This window comes from Beta vulgaris, chromosome 9, assembly GCF_026745355.1.
Source record: "Beta vulgaris subsp. vulgaris cultivar EL10 chromosome 9, EL10.2, whole genome shotgun sequence".
Lineage (NCBI taxonomy): Eukaryota > Viridiplantae > Streptophyta > Magnoliopsida > Caryophyllales > Amaranthaceae > Beta > Beta vulgaris.
Window position 1 is genome coordinate 53556082 of NC_079210.1, and position 12465 is coordinate 53568546.

The window sequence follows — 12465 nt, forward strand, 5'->3', positions numbered from 1 at the left end:
TACAGTCAGATTTTATTGATATAGCTCTAGTCCCCGGTTCTAAACTCTCAATGCAGTGTAGGATGGCCATTGCTTCTGTTTGGACCGGTGAAATTGCCAGGACCTTCATAGCTCCCCATCGGTTCTCATGATTGTCGTCCGCCCAGGCAACAGCTGCCACCGCATCGTTCTGAACTATCTTGTTCTTTTTCCAAGAGCCATCAACTTGGAAGCACCCTAGATTTCCATTTTGAATATATCCTTGCCTCCAAACTAACTCATGTTTTTGTTGCATGTTTCCTGATTTTCCATACTCTCTCTCTCTGTCCTGTATTCGAGTGGCTTCTTCCTGTCTTTTGATCCATTCGTTAACAGCATCCGTCGTTCGTTGGATGTCTGACGTACCTCCTCTGAAAACCATCTCATTTCTGTGCAACCAGATTGCCCACATAGTAGACATAATTTTAACTGTTATTTACTGAGTTTCTCCTGGATCAAAAATGAAGTTTGGTTGGCTGGTGTTGTTTACTTGTTCATGCCCTGATCTTTCCCAAATATTGTTGAGAATGCTCTTAATCCACATTCGGAAAGGTGGGTGGTTCTGACCCTCCAATCTGATTCCCAGTGTTCCAAACCAAATATTTCTGGAGAATTGACAATCCCGAAAGAGATGCTCCAGGCTTTCATCTTCAGATTGGCAAAACTTGCATTTTGGATCAATATTATTAGGATAGTACACTTTTCACGTGTCAGTACATATATAAATATGTGATGCTATAACTAATTTGACTCTTAAAACTCTAACAATACATTTTTACTTAATTTTACTATAGTTGTTGAGACTTCAGAGTAAGGGTCTGTTCTCCCTAACTTATTTTCAGTTCAGCTCTGAACAATATTTTTACTCTCACATATCACTATTCATTTCAGTTCAATTCAATTTAGGCTCCGTTTGGTAGGGCGTAAAACATTTTCCCGGAAAACTGTTTTCCTCTATTTTCAGTTTTACATTGTTTGGTTGGCAAAAGAGTGTAAAACCATTTTCCCTTGGGGTAAAATTACTTCCCAAGGATGGAAACCATTTTTCCTTTCAAAATGAAGGGAAAACTATTTTCCTTCTCTCTTTTGTACACTCCTCTCACTACCTCCTTACTTTCCCTTTTCATTTTCCTTTCATTTCATCCTTTTTTTTACATTGAACCAAACAACGGAAAACTAATTTTGGAATTGTGTTTTCCAATGTAAATTGTTTTCCATGAAAATCATTTTACACTGAAAATATTTTACGCCCTACCAAACGGAGCCTTAGTTGTTTTATGCCGAAGAGAACAGATCCTAAGAGTACTTAGATGCCAACTACGAGGACATTAGGTGGTAAAGTCTTATGACTTATAGCGGTGTTGCCTAAAACTTGATGTTGAATCTCGCGCATAATTTCGAGCTCTATTCGAGTAATTTTCATATATCTGAAATTATTTTATTAAGCTAACCTTATATTTTCTAAAAATAGCTTATTTTTGTTAAATTGAATTTATGCGTGTAGATTCTCTACTGTTTTCTTTATAAAATTTACTAATTTGAACTTAACTGGATTAAATTTTGCTGCATTGAACTTGTTTTTATTAAACTAAACTTAATTTCACTTTTTTTCCCCAAGTTGAGAAATAAGTAAGATTGTAAGAATACATATATTTCCCTTTTCGGCCCTGTTTTGTTCAACTTATTTTAACTTATTTAACATCTTATAAGATCAGATAAGATACGATCAAATAAAATACGATTTTTTCACCAAATGCCCCCGAGCTTTCACGAAATTCACCGGGTACCCTAGCACTTTTGAAAATACACGGGGTACCCCTCAGTTTTAACGTAATACACCCAAATACCCTTAATGACTAACGGCATTAACTGCCGTTAGTCATTAACCCTAATTTTCTGTTTTAAAATCCTAATTAACCCTTAACTCTTACCTCTAACCCTAATCCTAACCCTAACCCTAACCCTAACCACCAGCCACCAACCACCAACCCTCCCCCACCCTGTCACCACCCCACCAACCCCCTTCCCCCACCCTCAACAGTCCCCCCCCACCCCTATCGATTTCCCCACTCCCCACCATGGCAGCCTCCCACCCTCCCCACTCCCTCGCCCACGCAGCCTCGAAGCCCCCACCCTCACAGCCGCCACCATCGCAGCCCACGCAGTCCCTCTCCCCTCGTTGGCGTTTCTTCGTCACTGTAAGGCTGCTGTCGTCGGCGTTTCTTCGTGGAAGTGAACCCAGAAGCGGTGGAAATTAGCAGGGAGGGGGAGATTTGACCAGGGTGGGGGATTCGACCGGAATGGGGGAGGGTGGGGGGATTCGACCGGAATGGGGGAGGGCGGGGGGATTCGACCGAAATGAGGGAGGGTGAAGGCGCTGTGGGACTGTTGACGGGGGTGGGGGAGCTGCGGGATAGTAGGGGAGGGGGGAGCTGCTGGGGTGGGGGTGGTGGGAGGGTGGTGGGAGGGTTAGGGGTTAAGGTTAGTATTTAGGGTTAGGGTTAGGGTTAATTAGGACTTTAAAATAGAAATTAGGGTTAATGACTAATGGCAGTTAACGCCGTTAGTCAGTAAGGGCATTTGGATGTATTATTATAAAACTGAGGGGTACCCCGTGTATTTTAAAAAGTGCGAGGGTACCCGGTGAATTTCGTGAAAACTCAGGGGCTTTTGGTGAAAAAATCGAATAAAATAATATGTTCTATCCAACTTATTTTCACTTATTTTATAATAAAATAAGATTAAATAAAACAATAAAATAAGTTGAATCAAATAGACCCTTCAACAGTTTGACATATCATCCTACTCTATACCAAACCAAACCAACATTTTGACATTGGGCTTTTAAAAATAGTATAGATAAAAAAAATGGGCCAAATGGTCCCATGGCACATGAGAAATGAAACTTTAACATGACTAAAGTTACCCGTGACATTTTGTAATCAATCATTAATCTCCACCAACAAAAATTCTCAAAAATCAATCAATTATAAATCTATATTCCTATATGAGGTATTTGATTTATGAATATTAAAACAATCTAAATGTTTCATCCGCTTCATAATACTCGCTACACTTTTATTATGGGAAATTTTATATTATGAATAAAGAAGTGTAACGAGTAATATAAAACGGAGGAAGTATATCAAATTTACCGCAAAATTCAACTTATCATCTATTCACTTCTCTAATCTTCTATCCACGTCAATTATTCCTGCCTTTACTAGGATTATTATCTTCAATATTTAACAAAAGATGGTTGAAAAAATTGAATTTTAACAAACTTTTTTTTCAAAAAAGCAATCAACCACAAGATGACGGTTGTTGTGGCATCAACAATGACAGCATAGGTAAAAGATGATAGAGAAACAAAATCTTGAAATCTAATCTTAGTAAACTTTTTAAAGAGAGAAAATTTCCGTTTTTTGAAAGCTAAAATTTCCGTTTTTTAACCAAAAATATTAAAAAAGATCACATTTTTATTTTATTTTTGCTCTACTTATTGAGTTATTGCTTCAACTTATACCATTTACATCACATTGCGTGATTCAGAAACACTTAGAAGTGAGAAGTCAATTTCTCAGACAATAAAAAACAAAAAAAATTGAGAATTTTTACTCTTTTTTTTTTTTTGTTTTTTTTTTTTTGGGTTTTGTTTGGTGGGGTTATTTCATAGATGGGAGAAGAACAGGTAAAACCAGCAGAAGAAGATTCAAAGATATCTTCAGTTGTTGTTGTTGCTGTTACTGGGGAAGAAACAAAAACAAAAACTGAAGAAGAAGAAAAGATGGGGTTTTCTGAGATCAGAGATTCTGCTATTCAACCTTCATGGTTTACTCCAAAAAGGTAACCTTTTTTTTTTCATCTCTTCTTATCCTTCTACTTTTTATACTCTCTTTCTCTTAATTTTTCTGGGTGTTTGACTTTATGTTGTTATGATTTTTTTGATTTTATGGGAGTTTGATTTGGTTTATTTGCTTGTTTTTGTTGGAAAGATTTGTGATTTAGGCAACTGGGTATTCTTTTCTTCATCTGTTTTGATCTGATGTTCTTTGATGGGTGTTTGCATCATGGTAGAATTCTTTGTCTTGAAGTAAATTATATGTGGGTTGTTCATTCTGTCAAATTGTGAATGATTTTTAAATGCAATTTTAGTTGTGGGAAAAATAATGGATTGTGAGGAAATTAATAATGGATTATGAGGAAATTAGTTTAATTAGGGTTGAGTTGATTTTGGGTAAACAAGTATGATCACTGGCTGTTGTTGCTTGATTGGGATTTAGTGTTTATGGTGATTTTGTTTATCTTTTGTGGTCTTTGATTTTTGGTTAGATTGCAGATTTTTATGTGGTTAGAGCTCATTGTGTGTTCTATACAGGTTACTGGCATTATTTTGTGTCATCAACTTGATAAACTATTTGGATCGAGGAGCGATTGCTAGCAATGGTGTGAATGGTGAACGCCAGACATGTGAGGGTGGCATATGCTCTGGTGGTAGTGGCATTCAGTAAGCTCTGTGAACTGAATATTTGTCTTCTATCTTTCAATTTTTTGCTTCAGAGTTCAGGATATTAGGACTCAATGTCATTATTAAATAATTTATAAGGAAAATTGATAATCTGCTTTCTAGTCCAGTTCACCGGTACATCAATCATTGGCATCCGTTGCAAAGTTAACATTGACAAATATATGGGACATTTCTAAGAGGGTGCTCCGAATTCTTCTGAGTTGAGAATCTTTTTCTCCTTTCGTATTTTCTGGCTAAAGAAATCTCATAGGTTTTTCCGGGGTGTCAGGGGCCAGGACAAGAACAGTAGTTGCTAAAATTGGAGTCAGATGTTTAAAATGATAATATGGTACAAAGGGTCTCCTGAATTTTGTACTGTGAAAGCTCATCGCTACTAGCTGTTGGAGTTCTAAATGCTGCCTGAATAGTGAATAGTTACAACATTGATCAAATAATAACACACAACTTGAACATGGGACTGGAACACAGTCGTGTTTATCTTCATAGTTTTGCATGTTTGCATTCTTAAGTAAATGTCTATTTTGTCATTTATCTATTCAATAATTACTTTCCGTCATTTCCTTTAAGTTGTCTCATTATTGTCCCTGTTCTTTGATTTTGTCCTATGCACATATTATACGATTAGAGGCATTTGGCTATTTTTGTCTTCTTGTTTGTGTTACTTATTCACCGTGTTGTCTGTGTATCTTTGGAACATATCCTGTTTTGCAATTGAAATTTGTCAGCCATCTCTATTGATTTAACTTTTTTTTTCTTGTGTCCTCGTAATTTGATCTTATCGCTGTGTTTAATGTATCTAGGGGCCAATTTAACTTGAGCAATTTTCAAGATGGTGTGCTATCATCAGCTTTCATGGTTGGACTCCTTATTGCCTCCCCAATATTTGCTACATTAGCAAAGAGGTGTGTAGTTTCGTTTTCAGCTTTAAAATCAATTTGTTTTATTTTTCATGTAGAATGTGTTCTGGACTTCTGGGCTGATTTTAGAAGAAGTGAATTTTATTTGGTACTTCCGATATTTTTACTGCAGACCAGATGCACTCTAGGCACTTCTATCTGGTTATCCAAGTCATTGCAGTATTAAAACCCAGAAAAAATCCCGGTTTTTTTATGTGAAATTTATTTTTCGGGATTGGTTTACAGATACCAATATAGATTCAAGTTAGCTGAAGGACAATGAGCTTACCTTTCTAAATCTATTGCAGCAATCAATTAATGTGAAGATGTACTGGGATGTCATGAACTCATGATTGATGTGAGTCTGATGACACTATGCCCTTTTTTTTATCTTTGCAGTGTGAATCCGTTTCGATTGATTGGAGTCGGATTGCTAGTCTGGACTATTGCTATTGTTGGCTGTGGGTGCTCGTGGGATTTCTGGTCCATATCCATTTTCCGAATGTAAGTCAAAGCTGGCTGTTACACCTTCTTTTAAGTTCTGAATTGTTACTCATAGGATTTTCTCTTTTTTAGGCTTGTTGGTGTAGGTGAGGCGTCATTTATCAGTCTTGCAGCCCCCTTCATCGATGATAATGCCCCTGATACTCAGGTATCCTGTTTCTCTTCTCTCCTCCCGTTCTTGAGGAGTTGGGGACATCTCAGAATTTGACCATATTATATCCTGTATTCTGAAAATGCATGCATTAGTAATTAGATTCAATTAGGGGTAGCATGAATGAATTAAGATGGCTCCTATATTTGTCTTGCTGCAACATTTTATGATCATATAGCATTGGTGGGGTTTCGTGGTTCATTAATGTTCCAGTTACTCTGGACCACTGAAGAGTTGTGAGTTTATAGCTATCAGTTTCAACTTTCACGTGTTTCTGCCCTGCTCCACTGCCCAAATATGATTGCGCTAGTCTTTCTTCCCTGAGCCCTGACCATGTAACTGCAACATGATCAATCAAACTGTATTTCTGATTGCTTTGTATTTTGTTGTGCAGAGAACAGCATGGCTTGGATTTTTTTACATGTGTATTCCAGTCGGATATGCAGTTGGCTACATTTTTGGCGGTTTGGTAAGTTCGCTAAATTTTTGCTGTCATAGAAGATCTTGCTTAGAGCTAACATTTGTTGCTTGAAATTTAATGTGTTACACTTGGTCAAACTTGTGCTTTTATAGAATACTGTTTGTGGAATCTCTCTCCTGTCTAGGAAATGCAGTGCAATGTGGCAGTAAAATTTGTAGTTTACAATGTTACTTGCTAATATATGCTAATATATGTGGCAGACAGTAAAAGTGCATTTCAGAAAGTGGACATAACGTTTTATACTAACACAGATGTATCTTCAGCAAATTTAAAATAATCTATTTAATTAAGTTTGAAAATATTTGTTGCCACTTCATTGGATATATTGACTCTTCATTTTTGGATATATGTGGGTGATCACCCCTTGGTGTCTTTCTAATATATCTCTTTATTACTTACAGAGGTTATTTGATTGCAATCACAATATCAAGTTACGAGTGATAAATGAATTAACTAAGCTGTAGATTACTCGTCTAAAATTGACTAGAGCTCAGTTGACACAAGCTCGGTCATGAGTATAGCTGAGAAATCTACTCAAGATTAACTTGCCTTGTAATCAATGCCCCCTTGTGCCTGCTTCAGGATTAATTCTTGGGGTGATTGTTATTTTACCATACTGTTATGTTTCAATATTATAGGTCGGAAGCCATCTTGCGTGGCGTTGGGCTTTCTTTTTAGAGGCAATCTTGATGGTTCCATTTGTTATTTTATGTTTTGTTATGAAACCACTGCAGTTGAAAGGTGTGTGATTTCTCCATGAAGTACTTTTAAAAGCTTATTGTACTGCTGCTAGATTGAACTTATATTTCTTTTTTCATCCTTAATAATCAGGATTTGCACCTGCTGGATCCAAAAAGGCATTGGCATCTGTGGAAACAGTTGCTCCTGATACACAAGGTGTGCATGAAATGTGATGCTCCCCTTGTCTCTCTTAATTTTCGGACTATTAGTCAAGCATTTATATATGTTCTTTATGTCTCAAAGTTGATATTTGAAATGGATTCATTGAAGGATCACATAGATAGGTGTAGATATACGTGGTTCGTGAACATCATGTTTTTGGCGTGATGAACATTTTCATATAATAAATGCAGTATGTTTAGGATGTGCTTCATGTGACAGTTTCCAGAATACTGAGTGTGTCACTGATTTACTTTGAGCATCTGGTGGAGTCATGTGAAATTATTGTAACATGCGTCTGATACGCTCAAATACTATACTATGTCTCCTTTGTTTCAACTATTTCTGATTAATCCATTTTTATGTTATCTGCTTGCGAAGTTAGAATGATGTAAATATTCATATCCAGTTATTTTATGAAATTCAAAAGATTATTATTCCTCAAGTAATTTGTAATTAGATGCTCGCGTGGCTGTCATCATTTTTAATTATGGATTGGTGTGGATTGTCTTGCAGACTCAGAGATTTCAGCGACTGATAACAGTAAATCTGGTGAAGAGAAAAGTGATAATTTGGGTGAAGCTTCTGAGTAAGTTTAAACCTTACTCTATGACAAAAAGGGTTTAATATTGTTAGATAGAGAATCTTTCAAATGATTCCTATCTTCAAGTGATTTCTTGAAGTACAAATACTAATATTTTTATGGATACTCAAACTTTTCAACTCTTTAATTACAACACGTCTACCTTATTAGTCCATTGCCCTCATGCTTTTAATGATTTTACTCTCTGAGTAAGGTAAGAGAAGTCAGATGTACACAACATTACCCTTGAAATAAATACTTTATTCAATTCGCAACAGTTGTATGCTACTCCGCAATAATTAGAAGTGCACAAAGTTCAATGAGCCATCTTAATAGGGTTTTTATTCTACAAATTCAAACAATGAACTTTTGACACCATTGGAAATAGGCTTTGGTTTGAATTAATTGAGTGTAGTTGGTAAGAGAACATTTTTCAGGAAATATTCTTTTGTCAAATTTCCTTTGTATGGTTTGTAATTGAGTGATTTTCCCCTTGCCCAATCTCCATTACTTAACTTTCTCTTCAGAGCTCCATCTCTCACTGTTGAGTTCATTGCTATCATGTTATTCTGTCCATTTCAAACTATAGAGCATATATACAATGTAAGTCACTTTACAAATCTAATGCACTATTCAATCCTATCTTTTCAAATTTGCCTTTTTTCTTTCTGATATTCATCTAATTGTTAATCAACTCTCAATTAACTGTCGTATTTCTGAACTGAAGTCCTTCCTTAATTTATAAATATACAACCTTAAATGCCCTATATTTTGAAATGGAGCATATGCTATATAGTTGGTACTTCATATATAATCTTCTCACATTTAATCCAAATTACTTAGTCTGTTTCCTTGATATTGTATTGCAGATCAGGGAATGAAGTTACCAGATGTTTGCGTGACATGAAGGTGCTTCTTGCCAATAAGGTTTATGTTGTCAATGTTCTAGGTACTTCCATGTTCTTCTGCAATGAGCTCCGACTAACATCCTTGATCTAGGTTGTTGAACCTATCTTGTTTGAAGAAGAGTAAACATTATTTTGTTTGCTTGTACACCTTCTCATTCAAAATGTTTTACTCCCTCCATTTTTCAAATGTTATATAACACTGTTTGGGGACAATTTTTAAATAAGAGAGGATAGGAAGGACAAAAAAAAAGAATTTTGCTGTTGGATGAGGAGAGTTAGGGAGGACCCATGTGCCAAATAAGGAAGAAAGTTGAAACCACTCGAATCTGCAAGTACTATATTTAACTTGAAACAGTATGAATACCACATTTAATACATCTGGTCGAATATTGTCATTGTTGACCATTATTTTGCATCATGTAATTATCGCAAAAAGTATGAAATAGTCGGCAGAGTAACCATTAAGAGTAACAAAATATTGTTTTATTAGGACTAAAATTCGTAATTTGAAAAATAATAATCACTAAAAGCAAATGTGGTCTATTATTTTTAGAGAGGAGGTTGTAATTATTATACTGTTTTATTCCCCTTTAGTTCAACAAATGGTTGTTGCTGCCTATGGTAGATAGCCTCTTAAAGTCATTATATGGCGAGTCGGATACTTAGAATGTTTATGCGTATGTATTTACTTCTCCAGGTTATATATCATACAACTTTGTTTTGGGTGCATACTCATACTGGGGACCAAAGGCTGGTTACAATATTTACAAAATGGTAGGTTCTCACTTCTTTTAGATTCCTTTTTTATGCTATCTTTGTTTTCCTTTTCGGGGAGGGGGGTCAATACTTAGTAATCATGAGTTTATTTCCTAAGGTCCTGAGCAATCGTCTTTAGAACTTGTCATGTGTTAAGGATGAACTTGTTGCAATGTGCTCGCAATTTATGTCTAACCAACAATTTGGGTAATTTTATAGGACAATGCAGACATGGTCTTTGGTGGGATTACAGTTGGCTGTGGGTTAGCTGGAACTATTGGTGGAGGTCTCCTTCTTGATTACGTGAACTCCACCATCTCCAATGCTTTCAAGGTAAAAGCAAAAAACTTGACGGCTGTGTTTTGGCAGAGAGCTCAGAGCAGATTGGTTTTTGAACACTGTACCAGCTGAACGACCTTTTTTGATTCGTGAAATAAAAATCTTGCGATGGCTAACTGTCTTAAAGTTATGTTGGCGTGGTCTGTATATTAGTCTTTTTCATCATTTTTAGTGTGGTGACAATCTTTCTTGGGAAAACTGCAGCTTTTGTCGGCATCAACTTTTCTCGGAGCAGTATTTTGCTTTAGTGCTTTCTGTTTCAAGAGGGAGATATATTTCCTCATTTTTTTTGCAATTGGGGAACTCCTAGTCTTTGCAACTCAGGTATCTTTCCAAAGCTCGTCTGTTCAATGGCCATTTTAATGGTTTCAAACTTTTTATTTTTTCTTGTTATAATGTGAAACTCATGGTTAAGTTAGAATTGCTTGTAAGTGATGTTAATAGGGACATAATAATAACCATACAAAAAAATCTAACTAATATTATACTTCCTTCATTCTGAAATAAGTGAACACTTCTCTCAAAGAGCTCTCACATAAAAGAGAGAAGTGCTTCACTTATTTCAGAACGGAGGAAGTATTATACTTCTATGCTATAAAGCTATAATTTAATATTTTACTTGTTGCTACATGCAGGCCCCTGTAAATTATGTGTGTCTACACTGTGTTAAGCCCAGTTTACGACCACTTTCTATGGCCATGTCTACTGTATCAATTCATGTGTTTGGTGATGTACCTTCCTCGCCTCTTGTTGGCGTCCTCCAGGTAAATTTTCACTTCACTTTCTTCCTTATGCTCTTCATATTCTATCTGAGGGCTTCATTTTATACTTTGATACCTTTATGAAAGTTTATTTTATGCTGGTAAGCACACTTGCTTTTCACAGTTACGATTGTGGATACCATTTTCACGAGTTTACTAAACTGTTTATCGCATGTTGCAGGATCATATTCATAATTGGAGGAAGACAGCTTTAAGTTTGACATCTATTCTGTTTCTAGCAGCTGTAATATGGTTCATAGGTAAGGCTTATTTCCTGAACCCAGAGACTATGATCTAAACGTGTGAATTTGTATTGTGGTACACTTTTGGATTAAGGTAACAAAATTAGGTGGCGAATTACATTCCCGTACTCGGTTCCATGTATCACTTCTTAGGCTCTTAGGTCACACACCCTCCCTTGTCCACGAAGAATTCTTATTTGACCTTTCAGATCACACTTATATCTGAAACTTTTGACTTAGCTCTAACTAGATTCATATCAATGCGTGTTTTTGGTATCAATTTTTTCGAGTTTGTAGTTGTATCTGATCAGAGATACTTATGACCAAAAGAGTGCATTGAAAATTGTAGATGTCGAATAGGACAATTATTTGGACCAAAGGAGGACTAGTAAATACTTTGCCTTTGGTTGGTTTATGTAGATTCTATCTTTAAGAGAGGCATGTTGACTGTAAACATTTTAATGCATCAATAGATGGTGAAGTAGAATCAAACGAGAATCCTATCTCTTTCCTTACCAAACTTTTTCTTTGAAGTTAAAAACTATCTATAAATGGTTTTACCCTAATTAAGTTTAGTTACACGAGGGTATCTGTGTATCTGTTGCTTACCATGAAACTCATAGTTTTGTGTTTTGTGGCAGGGATCTTTTTTCGCTGTCCAGACAAATTTAACGAAGAGAGCGAACATAAAACCAGCGAACTTAACAACACTAACAAAGCACCATTGCTAGAGGACGAGGCAACTATTGCATAGTTCGTAACTTTCAGCCTATATAACTCAGACTCGCCATTTCATTCAGATACCCATGTTGGGTCCTTGGCACTTCATTTTGGACCGAAATATAATTGCTTTTCATCAAATAGCCGAGACTAACACTTGGACATGTAACTATCCAACACGAGTACACTAGGCAGAGTGAAATAGGTTTAAGCTATCAACTTCATAGCAACTGGGAAGCACAGTCTGTCCTGCAACTGTATATATATTCTCTTTTGTGAGTAAATTATAGGAATATCTTTTGGTCTGTCTTATCCCTCTTTAAGATTTTTTTCAGGGTCTCAATTTTTTCTTAGTAAAGTAGCAGAGGATTGTTTAGCTTTTATTACCTGCTCATTCTCTGTACAGTTAATCATAGAGTAGGATGCTATCAATTTTATCTGGTCCATGATACTAGATACTCATAATTCATGCTTTTCTGAAATATCAAGCAATTTGGATTCTTTATATTATTCATAATGTGAGGCATCTCTTAATTTTGATTCTTCATTTTGCTTTTGTTCTTTCTGTTTGTTGAAGGAAAGAATGTAACTATTTGCAGATAAAGTTTCTTTGGGACTGGAATCATATACTAGTCAAATGTTGCGTGTAATAGTTATACACAAGAATCTCCATAAAAA

General features: G+C 35.9%; 1 protein-coding gene across 1 annotated transcript; it reads left to right on the forward strand.

Annotated features, from left to right (window-relative positions):
* Positions 1-3232: 3232 nt before the first annotated feature.
* LOC104904797 (probable sphingolipid transporter spinster homolog 2) lies at positions 3233-12297 on the forward strand. The gene is made up of 17 exons (XM_010693181.4): positions 3233-3368; positions 3695-3864; positions 4397-4525; positions 5347-5448; positions 5842-5946; positions 6019-6094; positions 6492-6566; positions 7217-7319; positions 7410-7475; positions 7995-8067; positions 8931-9010; positions 9667-9743; positions 9945-10058; positions 10269-10388; positions 10700-10828; positions 11007-11085; positions 11709-12297. The coding sequence occupies exons 2-17, from the start codon at positions 3695-3697 to the stop codon at positions 11819-11821; spliced, it is 1611 nt and encodes a 536-aa protein (XP_010691483.2). The 5' UTR covers positions 3233-3368; the 3' UTR covers positions 11822-12297.
* The last annotated feature ends 168 nt before the right edge of the window (positions 12298-12465 follow it).

Coding starts and splice junctions, on each gene's coding strand:
- LOC104904797 (XM_010693181.4), top strand. CDS start 3,695: ATGGGAGAAGAACAGGTAAAACCAGCAGAAGAAGATTCAAAGATATCT. Junction 4,526..5,346: donor TCTGGTGGTAGTGGCATTCA/GTAAGCTCTGTG, acceptor TAATGTATCTAG/GGGCCAATTTAACTTGAGCA. Junction 6,567..7,216: donor GCTACATTTTTGGCGGTTTG/GTAAGTTCGCTA, acceptor TCAATATTATAG/GTCGGAAGCCATCTTGCGTG.